Source organism: Merops nubicus, unplaced genomic scaffold (genome assembly GCF_000691845.1).
Source record: "Merops nubicus isolate BGI_N331 unplaced genomic scaffold, ASM69184v1 scaffold35173, whole genome shotgun sequence".
In the NCBI taxonomy this organism is placed as follows: domain Eukaryota; kingdom Metazoa; phylum Chordata; class Aves; order Coraciiformes; family Meropidae; genus Merops; species Merops nubicus.
The window spans coordinates 1-12,294 of NW_008600232.1; the positions used below are offsets into that span (position 1 = coordinate 1).

The 12,294-nt window shown below is 40.4% G+C and overlaps 2 protein-coding genes across 2 annotated transcripts; one reads left to right on the forward strand and one right to left on the reverse strand.

Annotated features, from left to right (window-relative positions):
- Window positions 1–3: 3 nt before the first annotated feature.
- EFCAB1 (EF-hand calcium binding domain 1) lies at window positions 4–7,137 on the forward strand. Its single transcript, XM_008937652.1, has 5 exons — window positions 4–64; window positions 1,521–1,625; window positions 3,154–3,305; window positions 5,421–5,525; window positions 7,087–7,137. The coding sequence occupies exons 1-5, from the start codon at window positions 4–6 to the stop codon at window positions 7,135–7,137; spliced, it is 474 nt and encodes a 157-aa protein (XP_008935900.1).
- Window positions 7,138–7,515: 378 nt separating this feature from the next.
- On the reverse strand, window positions 7,516–11,046 carry RBM48 (RNA binding motif protein 48; the record flags this gene model as incomplete). The annotated part of the gene is made up of 4 exons (XM_008937653.1): window positions 7,516–7,602; window positions 9,100–9,617; window positions 10,585–10,730; window positions 10,856–11,046. Coding segments are annotated over 4 exons (942 nt in total), but the record flags the coding sequence as incomplete, so codon positions are not given.
- Window positions 11,047–12,294: the final 1,248 nt, after the last annotated feature.

The window sequence follows — 12,294 nt, forward strand, 5'->3', positions numbered from 1 at the left end:
AGCATGTTCCGAGACACGCTGCACGGCGCGTTCGGCATGACCGATGACATGATCATGGACAGAGGTGAGGTGGTCGCGCTGCAAGAGGGACAGCGTCTTACTCGCACGTTGTTGGTCCCGTGAGCACGCCTAGACAAGGGAGCGTGCCTGCTCATCCCCGCAAGGACAACAGAGAAGGAGTTCCGCTCAGGAGTCGAGGACAGCTTTTTTCCTTCTCTCTGCGCACTGGAGTTCCCTGAGCCGAGGGTCGCTCATGGTGTTTACGAGGAGGCGCATGCGGAGGCAGCTGCCCTGCCCGGGTCGGTCCCGGCCACTCGGGTACCGGGACAGAAGCGGGCAGCGCCGTGTCGCCTCTCTCCTCTCCGGCGGCTGCACCGGGAGCTGCAGTCGCCGCTGCTGGAGGACGGCTCTGTCCGCGAGGTCCCGCGGAGGCATCCTGTTGAAAGCGGGTGACTTCTTTAGTGGAGGCCCTGTGAGCAGCACGGAAAGGGCGAGGCAGGCAATACAGGGAGGTGGGAATAACGAGCCAAATAACTCCTTGAAAATCCAGTCATTTCACAAGTTCATGGCATGAGGGCCACTTTCAATTGCTGTGGAAGTCGCATGAACGATCTCTGATATACAGGTGGCTAGAGGAGGATGCAGAGATGGCATGAATCTGCCATTCTTTTCAGTGTCGGGCTGTCAGGAGCCATCCCTTGGTTCAACTTTCTCCTGTCCTCTAGCAGGAAGGGTATTTGACCGTAAAATAAAAATTCGTTGCCATTTAATGTAACAAGTCAAGTGTGTCTTGGAAGATACTTTACAGGGACACATCCTTTAGCAGTTATTTTAATGCTTATGCACAAGGGGTCTGACTTCAGTTTACAAAGGCAAGCCTACTGTTTTCCAATTTCAGAATGCCTGGCTCTGTGTGTAGAGGTGTTTCTGTAGCCAACTTACTAATTAACATTGTAAAGTACGAATTATTGTAGATGTTAGCTGATGTATCTTGGATTTTTACAGGCTGTATGAATTATGAAGCTGCAGGATTGCAAGTTTTTATTGTAGGGAAGGGAGAAGAAAAAAGATTTTAGTATATGAAAGAGAGAATAAGGTTCTTTGGTTCTTTTTTAAAGAAATATTTGTTTTGTTTCTAGGATTATTTTCTCCAAAGATTTGCTGAGACAAAACCTAGTAATTAAAATCTCCATCTGTATGCAAATATGCCTTAATGTAAGAGATACTGATTGATTTTGTTTACATCTGCATGGAAGCACACTTCCTGTAATTGTTTACATCAGGAAAGCAATAGAAAACAAAGTGTCTTATCCCAGCAGAATTCTGGAGTGGAAGATCAGTAAACTGAGGGGTGAAATACCCTTTGTTGTTACATCTTAGAAAGATTCAAGAAGGGTCATATCTTGATGAAAACAGAGAAACGTTTTCAGAAAAACCATGGGTTTATATTTTAATTTAAGTAAGCATTCCTTTGTGTTTTAATATTACATTAATTTAAAATGTATCTAATACACTTCCAGTGTTCTGCATTTTTGATAGAGACAACGATAACTGCATCAGTGTGGTGGAATGGGTGGAAGGCTTATCAGTATTTCTTCGGGGAACACTGGAAGAAAGGATTAAATGTAAGATTTATCTATATGCTAGTATTTAGTCGTAATCATTGAATTCATTACTATTAGATTACACGTTGCTTTTGTTCTAATTTAGTAGTTACTCTTATAAAGTATTTGGTAATTGAAGAGTTGTCGTCTATGTAGTTTAATTCAATGAAACTGAGTTCTGAAATGGATTTTCTGAGACAGATTTTTTTTGTGTAAATTGTTAATTGTAGCTGCCACCTTATTTTGTTGCTTACAAAGACTTTTGAAATGACGCTTCTTCTACAGTATAAAGTTTAGACAGAATAAACATTTTTTGTACAGACACACAAAATTAGAAGCATATGTAACTCAAGGGTGGTTTTCATAGTCTCAAGCCAACCAGTACCTCTGCCAACACTGATTTACTGGCATAATAGGAACACAACAGCAGTTAGATTAATTCCAGCAGTTCTTCAGCTTGGTCACACAGATGGAAAAACTGAGTCTATTTGTAAGATGGTCATGAGAACCTCCACAGTTCTGATGGAGAGAGAGAGAGGGGATTAAAAACTGCAAAACATCTACAATTTTTAAGAAGCAGGAAAAAAAAGAAGAGGGAGCACACGGGGGGGAAAAATGGAATAGAAAAAGAAGGATGACAGCATGTTGTTTCCATAGTTCCCAGGTTGCAACATCAGCCATCCCTAACACACTATATAAATTTATCTGGAAAGTGGCCTGGAATGTCCTAGCATGCCAGGATGTAATTGAGTATGTGACTACAGCTACAAGCAGTAAAATATGCAGCTGTCACTGTAAGCACTATAGGATATACTAGTGCATAGTGATAAACAGTCTTGTCTGTCATAAGGGTACGCCAGTACAGTTTTTAACTTTTTCATAGTAGTCGTGGTCACGGAAAAAAAATCCCTCATGTTCCAAAACTGAAGAGGTTGGTTGGTTGGTTTGTTTAATTTTTGTGAAGAATAGTAAAATTTATTATGGTCGCAGATTTCTGACTCCAGGAAGGTGGAAACAATTAGACAAGGAATTAAGCAGATAATCAAAATACTCTGTTATAGAGATTTTTCTCTTTGCATTAAAGAATATTTCAGTTGTCTTTTCCATGCTAGTACAGCTCTTTTTTCGTTTCCTTTTCTAACCCAACTTCTGAAATGAGGAAGTGTTTTGTAGGTGCAAAGTCCTGATACAAATAGCTGGTCCCTGCCATTGGAAATTGGGATTCTAAACCAAAAACTTGTTTATATTTTCAATACAGAATTTTAGATAAGTTAAAATCTGTGAGTTAGTATCGCTTCTGTGAACTGAAGATTCAAATATTTGAAAAAAAATACATTATAACTATGAAGGGTAAATAGGCAATAATTGACTAGTATGTGTATCAAAAATGTAATACATATATTTCACATATAAATATTATATATTATAATATGTGGCTCAATATGCTGTACAACGTACAACTCACATTTTCTGCATATAGTTAACAGACAGCTTTAATGTTGTGTGATATAGCTTATATGAACTTTAAATTAATTTATCTTTCAAAAAGATTGTTTTGAGGTTTATGACCTGAATGGTGATGGATACATTTCAAGAGAGGAAATGTTTCAAATGCTGAAAAATAGCCTTGTCAAGCAGCCATCTGAAGAAGATCCTGATGAGGGAATTAAGGACTTGATAGACATCGCACTGAAGAAAATGGCAAGTACTTACCCATTGTGATACTTGAGTGTCTTTCAGACATTCTTTAATTGAACCTTAGAACATTCCTTCGTGTCAACAAAATACTGTGATTTACAGTGGGATTCTGAGCCATGGAGCTAGTTACGTGCTTGAGATAAACAAGTCTCCTGAGCCAGAAATATAATCAAAGCCGGAAATATAATCCAGATCTAACGAGTCCCAGTTCTGACATGAAACTGTTAATTTATATGATTGTATTATAAACTTTATGTATAAACTGTCGGGCATGTGTGCATACACAAATGTGTATGCCCAGTCAAAAGTGGAAAATTAAAAAGTGCAAGCTGCATTTGTTCTGGTGTTAGGCATCTGCAGTAGCTTTAAGTATGTTTGTGTTTTATCAGTTGATCGTGAAACATCTTTATCCAATTTATATATTCTATTAGAATCATAACCTCAAGGTTATTAATGTAAAATTTGTCTTACTATGACTAATCTAGGATATCCAGATCAGCCAGGGACTGTGTTTTAATAATTTCATTAGATCAAGAAATATAACCTCCCCCTCCTGTGGTGGTGGTCAGAAAATCTTACTTGAAACTGGGTCTTGAATCCCAACTCCTTTTATTTAACCCCATCTTTTCTATTTTTCAAACCCATCGCTTTTGCACACCTTCAGATGAAAGGCCTGTCTTACCCTTAGCTCTTGACAATGCCGAGTCTCATTTCCTGCAGAAAGCAAGCTGTAACTCAGCAATTTGGTCATCTTTGGAGCACCTACACATGCAGCTTTCCTGCAGGTTGCATCCAAAATTAACACCCTCATGTCCTGGGCAGTTGATAAATGGGCTATGCTAGTTCAAACACAAGCACTCTGCTCTAGATGTAATGAATCTTCATATATCTAAGAACTTATTGTAAACTAATCACGCGTGTAATCTTGTTTCAGCTTTTCCATGAAAACTTAATAAAACTTGCGTGTTTGAAGAATATCCAGATGAGATTGGCAGATGCTAGGTAGCCATCTCAGTAGGATATTGCTGCCCATCTTAAATAACTACACAAGTGCAAAAATGCATTTGTGGAGTCTATGACTCAAAGAGTGAAAAATTACTCTCTGAGTAATAAGTTGCCTGTCGGCACCGTAGCATTGTAACTAAGCACACATCCATACAGGCTTCATACTTAAAAACTGTTTGCAATGAACATGCTCATGGCCTGCTCTCCCTTGTGCTGAGGAGTGTAAAAGGTGGAGGGTTCCTGGCCACTTCTGTTTCTCATGAGCGTCCAGTAGCAGGCTTTTGTGCTCAGGAATCTCTTTGTACACAGCTCCTTGCCTCTGCTCTTGTGACCATTAGAACCTGTGCTCCCTGCATGTTCATGGCCTAATCTTCAAAAATTTTTATTTGGCCCTGTGCCTTGAACACTAGTCATAGCCACCTATCATTTAAAGCCTTTATTTTGTATGGTTTAAACAAGTACTTATGTTCACCACGGCCATTTATTGGTGTTTTAAGCTGCCACATCAGTAGAAAAAGGAGGTTTTCAAATTGCAAAAGTACTAAAAACACAAGGATGCTTTTTTCAATCTCCAGAGGCATATTCTGCTACGCTGAAATTCTGCAGTACAGCCTAAATGGGCTGTCATCAGGTCATGCTTCTGGGTGCTGTATGTGAAAAAAGACCAGGCAGAGGTATGCCTACTATGGAGACCACTAGGGCAAAGGATTTCCAGCCTCAGCAATAGGATCTAGGTACGCTCGTGATATAAATACTTGTACAGAGTATATCCAAATGTTTTCTCGTATTTTTAATTTATCTCAGTGTAACTGCTTGAGATTTGTCCATGCAGTTCTCAGCTCAGCCTCTTCCCATGTGAAAGTTTTGCCTTCTCTGGAATTGTGTTAGCAAAGCTGTTAGGAGATAGTTGAGCTTTGAGTTCTGCCTTTTATGCCTCAGGTAGAGGCAAATGATAGGGCTCTTGTCTGAGCAGAGACTGGTGGCCCAAAGAAAATGCTTTTTTGCATAAAATCAAACTAAAAATAGAATCCGTGTCCATAAAACACTCATTAAACAAAAATGCAGTTGTTACAAGTAATCATCCTTTGCTGAAGAGTTCCCTTTCTTTTGTAGGACTATGACCGTGATGGCAAGCTTTCTTTTATGGACTTTGAAAAAGCAGTCAGAGATGAAAATCTTCTCTTGGAAGCCTTTGGACCATGTTTGCCAGACATAAAGGTACATCAACCTTAAGTTTAAAACAAATGTGCAATACTTTCCATACTTTTGTAGAGTCATATGTATGACAATACTGTCATTATATGTGGCCTGATGAAGTCAACTGGTAAACACTTAAGTTGTGAAACACCCATATGCTGAATTCCTGTCTACCTTTCACAGCACTGCTGTTTCCTTACACAGTCAAACACTGGTACCAGAGAATATAGGAACAAACATTTATTCAGTGCCTGTCTGTCCTGAGGCAGCAATATAATGATTGATCCTCAGTGAGCACCCTTTCTGACTAAGGAGATGAGGCAGTTCTCTTGAATTGTTTATCCAAAAGCACTCCAGGCATACAACTTCTAGTTTTCTTTCTTCAGTGCCACTGGCACCACTGCCATGACCTCACCTAGAGGTTCTTTTGAGAGAGGCTGGTAACCTTGTGAAAAAAAAGTGCCATCAGAGTGTTCTTCATCTCGGAGTTCGGCACTGCTGGTTTTTATTATATCTAACCAGGCTCTATTAGCAATACATCTAATTCAATTCAGAATTTTTTTTGAAGGTGGCAATTTAGACCATGCAGTGTTAACTTCAACGGTGGAGAGTGTTTTTTCTTTGTAATATTATTCTAATCCAATAATCGTTGTTCTAGTTGAATGGCATGTCACTTTTAAACACGGAAAGTTGTGCCTTCATTGAGATGGAAGAACAAAATTCTGAAAAGCTTCTTTCTTGCTTACAATGTTTGTACCTTCTGTTCTGCATCCTACCCAACTGCTGTATTTTTACTAGGTTTCTAGTTTTAATGTTAAGAGAGAACTCTACATGTCCTTTCAAGCCCTAAAAGCAATAAAACAATTTCAGCTATGAGCTTTTATGTGAAGAAAACCCATGATTTACTAGATTTCCCAGTGGGGTTATGTTAGGTAATTTTATTTGTACCCCTTGGCTTTAATTAAATGCTCATTTATACTTGAATTTTTTTTTTTTTTTTTTTAATTTAATGAACAACTTATTGGAGAGTCCTTCCAGCATAAACGGTTCAAGGATTCCTCACACACACTTGCACCAGCACCAGTCCTCTTACCATGGGGTACCTTAGCCCAGTGTTGGGTTCATGCCCTCAGCACCAGTTCTGCTGCTGAGGTGGCCCCCAAGCACTCCCACTCCAGGGTCATTACAACCTAACAGTTCCCATCCTGTACACATCTCTCTGCAGGTCTCTGGCATCCCTGCTTCCCACCAGTTTAACTCATTCTGCAGCTGGGCCTTTCTGCCCTCTGTGCCAGATCGTTCCTTAGTCACACATTACCACTGCTGAGCAGTTTTAACTTAAACTTCCCCCTCAGTTATAACTTTGAGTGTTCTGACTGGTCTCTCAGTGATGGCATTAATGCAATGGAATATACTTTTTCTAAGTGAAAACTCCAAGAGATAGCCTGAGTGTAAGGACTGTCGCTGCTTATGCCTTTCAGTTAAGCATCTTTTCCAATTAAATTTAAATCCTTTAGTTAATTGAAGGTTTTCATGATTTTTGGTTGTTTTGGTTTTTTTGTTTGTTTTTTTTTTTTAACAGAGCAGTATGGCATTTGAACAGAAAACCTTCCAGGAAACTTGGAAACTGTAAGTCCTACTGGAATACTCAAGTGGAATGCTGTTATAAGAGACTTTTATTCACCATTCTTCATGGTACAGTAAAAACAGGAGCAATGTGTAAACAGAAGTTTCAGTATTCCTTTACTGCAAAAGCTACTGAATAAATAGAATTGACTTGTACTATACCTAAATACTGTTTTTCAGTGAGTCATTGCAGTTATGAGGTGCACTGGACACGGCTGCGACAATAATATATTGTACTGTTTGTTCATTCCAAGAAAACAAATTGATACAATTTTTAACAGGCAATTGCTTGGAAATATGAAATAATTTTATGTTAAAAATTCAAACAAGTGTTTTAAACTATGACCTTTAAAAAAGGACTGTTGAAAGGTGCTGGTAGCAGTATCTATATTCTTCTTCTCTGCTTTACAAGTGGCTTGGCTGCGCTGCTCTCTGGCTTTTCCACAGATGTTCTTGTAACAGAATCTGCTACCTAAATTGGGAAAAAAGAAAAAAAATCTTAGGAAACTGTAACCACTCTTCTTTTACATAAGTTTTAGAGTAATGCCGTGTCTCCAACATTTTCAATATTGGGAGGGATGTGTTACTATAATCAACTTGTATTGGATTTTCCTGCAGAAAAAGGGGGAAAATAACACCAAAGGCAGCATTAAAAACAATGGAGGTGAAACTTTGAAAACAGAAGTGTTAGCAGTACTTTTTTTGTTTTAACCACACAAACTGATTTCAGGTACTTAGTGATAGCGTTATGTATCTTAGCACCACTCTCTCTGTCAGAGGGGTTTTCAAAGTAGGGTTTAGTATGCTTTTTAAACTCAGCTATTCCAGGAGGAATAGGAAAGGGGAAAAAAAGAAAACACATTCTGACCCTTATTTTAGACAGTTATTTAATGTAAGGGGTGCTTACTTATCAGTTCATCTGGAGATAAGCGCTTTCAAATCGGTCAGGTCAGACATGGTCAAGGGAGATTTTTTCATATCTTAATTTAAATTGAGAGTTGTATCAGGTGTGTTTGACCTGCTAATTGATGAGTATCAGAGAATGGTTTAGGTTGGAAAGGACCTTAAAGATCATCTAGTTCCAACCCCCTGCCGTGGCCAGGGACACCTCCCACTAGACACCAGGGTGCTCAGAGCCCCATCAAACCTAGTACTGAACACCTCCAGTGTTGCAGTGTCCACAATGCCCTTCCCTTAATAACCTGTTCCAGTGTCTCAGTACCATCACAGTGAAAAGCTCCCCTCTTCCAGTTTGAACCCATTACCCCATGTCCTATCACTACAAGCTCTTGTAAAAAGTCCTTTCCCAGCTTTCTTGTAGGCCCCTTTCAGATACTGGAAGGCTGCAATAAGGAGCCTTCTCTTCAGCAGGCTGAACAACACTAACTCTCTCAGCCGGTACTCATGAGAGGTGTTCCAGCCCTCTGATCATCTTCATGGCCTTCCTATGGACCTCCTCTAACAGGTCCATGTCCTTTCTGTGCTGGGGAACTCCAGAGCTGGCTGTAGCTTAGGACATGCCTCTTAGCACACAATTAGTGGTTTTGTACATCTTTTAATGCCATAAGTAGTGTGGGAGCAAAATTACATTGAACCCTGACTTCATTATTTTTCACTCCCTTTCAGTTGGAAACCAGACACAAGTACCACACTGGAGTCAGCAGGACCACCTCAAAAGTTATCATGCCTTCCCTGTGTGGAAAAACCCTGTAGTTTACTAAAAAGCATTTAGGAGCGGGCACTGACATTTATACTTCTGCAGTGTCGCTTAAGAGCTATGGGATAGAATGACCTCCAATTATGTGCACTGTGGAAGAATTCAGTAGCAAGAACACCAGCTTTAAGCAGTGGGTAAAGTCATAATGCTTCACAAATGTTAAGTTATCCAACAAAATAAGAGACCCTATGATAACAAGCACATAATGTATGTTTTTGAAAATGAAAATACTGGAACTTTGAGAACCCATACCTCCTTCAGTTTATTTCGAATTAATGTAGCTGAAGCATTCAATGAATCATCATCCATATCCACTTTAGGTATTTCTGGTAGCTGTGGACCAATAATGACTTCAGTACTGTCCGCACTTGTTCCAATGAGAGAAAAGTTGTTACCTTCTTCTCTCTTCCTCTTGCGTTCTTGCAGATGAGTCATACGAGGCATAAACCTATCAACTCCATTAGTGATTGGAACTGTCCTTTGCTGCATTAATGAAGTTGGTGGAGTATGTCCTCCTGGAGGAGCCAGGGATGCGTTTTGACCAAAGCAGTCGGAAGTTTCATCACGGTTGTTATGGGGAAATATCAACAGGCCCTGATTCTGATTCCCACATGGATGCCCTGTGTTGTGGGATACCCTGTGAGAATTTGTAAAGCAGGATGGATCCCAGCTACTGGCTGCACCTGATCCTGATGCACTCCACAGATGGTCATGCTCGGAGTTCTTTGAGACTGTTTTCTTAGGCCCCTCTTTCTTTAACACAAAGTGATCTTTAAAACAACAACAACGACGCAGCTTCACTATTTTATGTCATTAGTGGTTCTAATACATAAGAAAAAAACATTATATAAATACAGAAGCAATACCAGTAATATTTCATTCCCAGCTACCTTTCTATGACTTTTTTTCCTAAGTGACACCTTTTAAAATAAAAATTTTCAGCTTAGCTCTTTGCTGGTTTGTGAGGAATACCCAAGCAGAAGTATTTCAGCAGTTCTGAGAACACGAGGAAAATATTTCCAATATTGCAAATCAATGACTATTACTTCCAGTTATGATTTCAAGAATCAGCCATTTTTCGACATTGAGAAAACAGGTGTTTTGATGTTAAAAATCTGATTGTACTCCCTGTAAACACCCCTATGCAAGGAATAATGTATCAAAGTACAGAAGAACAAGAAAGGAGAAGCCTGTGCTCAGCATCTCACTTATTTCTCAGCTTGCCCAGCCTTCAGTGCTGTGTGGAAACGCTACAGCACAGTAGCCTTTGCAATCCCAGTCCCCTTCTTAGCATTCCCCAGTGCCAATACATACACTGGAGAGATTTTTTTTGTTGAGGGTTTTGCTATAGTCACCTTCCTTACAAAGGTATCTTTGGGCGTGCCTGAATAATAAGCTGGGACAAGGGTGAAAAGACAATCTCAAGTTTCCTGCCAGTGCTGGAAATGTCTGGCAACATTTTCAAAAGAAAACAGAAAGAGGTGGAAATATTTAATTATTAAAGCTTATACATCTTTTAATTTTAGTACAAAACCAAACCCAAAAAGTTCCTTTGAAAAAGATACTGCCCTCCAAATACCGACAGCTGTCTCCATTCAGCTGCAAACATAATTAAAATGCATCTTTAAAACAAAGAGCCAGGCACAACGGATTTTCTTTAATGGGCACTTTAACCAAAAACCAGTCCACCCCTGAAGTGAAATGGTAAGATCGTATAAGGAAATTTTAATTACAAACCTCTTTGATTTGTTGCTTTTGCTATATACTTTCTTCTGTCCTGCAACTTCTCCCTAGTTTCTTGGACCGTTTCAAATTCTGGAGCATAGCACACATGCAGCAAACTACCAAAGAAGCTTCGTTCATCCATTTTTTTCTTGGCCACCCTAAAGGGGATTAAATTGTATTGGCAAAAAGCGAGGATTTTTACTTCAACTCTGTAAACAGCTTACAAATAAAGAGGGTGTAAAAGATTACGATAGAAAGAGGCAGATATTGCCCTGTCCAGTACCTTGCACATTGCAGTTTTTGGAATTTTATAAGATAAACTTCAGTAAATTGGTCTGCTGGATATTCATCTAAAGCATGATACTCTTGAATGGCACCATATAATGCAAATTGTTCCACTAATTCCTTCATAACGCCTAATGCAGGAACTCCTTGTATTAATAAATAACGAGATTCCAAGTTGATAGTATAAACCTGAAAAAAAAAAAGTATTTAAAACATTCATATTCTTGCTTTACTACAAAAGTAAAGAATTTTCTCCATGTTTTCTGTTGTTCCTCAAATGCTCTCAGGATACTGAAAATCCCTCTGTGCTCTGTTTTGACTTCAGACTCATGCAGGATCAGTAAGTGCACAGCTATCTGGGATCTCTTCACCATTGAGGGGAAGCTGAACTCAAGCTCCTTACTCAAGTAAAACACAAATTAGTTAACTGTTGTGCACCAGGTCGGAGTACTGCTGCTTGCTGAGTAAAATCTATTCAGTATTTGGCTGATTTGCTCAGAAGACCAACAAGTAACTAGTTAATAAAAGACACTATCAAAATGAAGAAACCACTGAAAAATGTGCCATGTTGGCAGGCAGAGAGGTCATGCAGGAAAACCACTGGGAGGAAAAAAATAAGCACCACTGTGCCTTGGGGCAGATCCCGCGTGTGCAAAGCCAGCTCGTCGCTGGGGGTATCAACCGGCGTACCTGTGTATGACGGGTAAGACAAGAATGCTGAGAGAAATAAGGTCTTCCTCCAGCAGGTTAAAAAGCAAACCAATCACCCTTTTCTGCCTTTTGACACAGACTCTACAGGAAGTTCTGTGACAGCTCACTACATACAATAGGTAGGTAAACAATGAAGATAAATTCATTCTGACTTTGTTAAAAAAACAAAACATAAAGAAACCTCAGGAACAGATTTTAGGCTGCACAAGTTACACGCTGTCTCAAAACCCAGCAAATTCAGGACAAAGATGAACCACTCGGGGAACCAGCTCTCAAGTTGCCATTATATAAAACAGTCTCTGCAGACAAATCGGGCAGATTGTTCTCTTGACAGCAGCTTCTCCCTACCCGCTCCCGTTCTCAAGCCAGCACCAGAAGGCGCCGCTACAGCACGCTGTACGTTAACCGCACGCACAAAACCCAAACCCGGCGCGTCTGCAACTGTAAGAAGTTCCAGCCGCCAGGAAAGAGGTCCCCCCCGCCAGCAAGTCCAGCTACGGCGAGTTCCCGCGGCTCCCTGCGCTGCGCCTCGCCTTTGGGTTTACGTCCTGCACAGAACCGGCCTGCTCGTGCCGCGCGACCCAGCGGTTAACTCGGGAAGCGGAGAGCGGGGGTCACCCGCCTGACCAGACTCGGCTCCAGCCCGCGGCCGCGGCCTGCCCCGCGGAGAAAGGAAGAACCGGAGGACGCCCGGAACGGAGACAAGCGCTAACAACGGGGACAGGG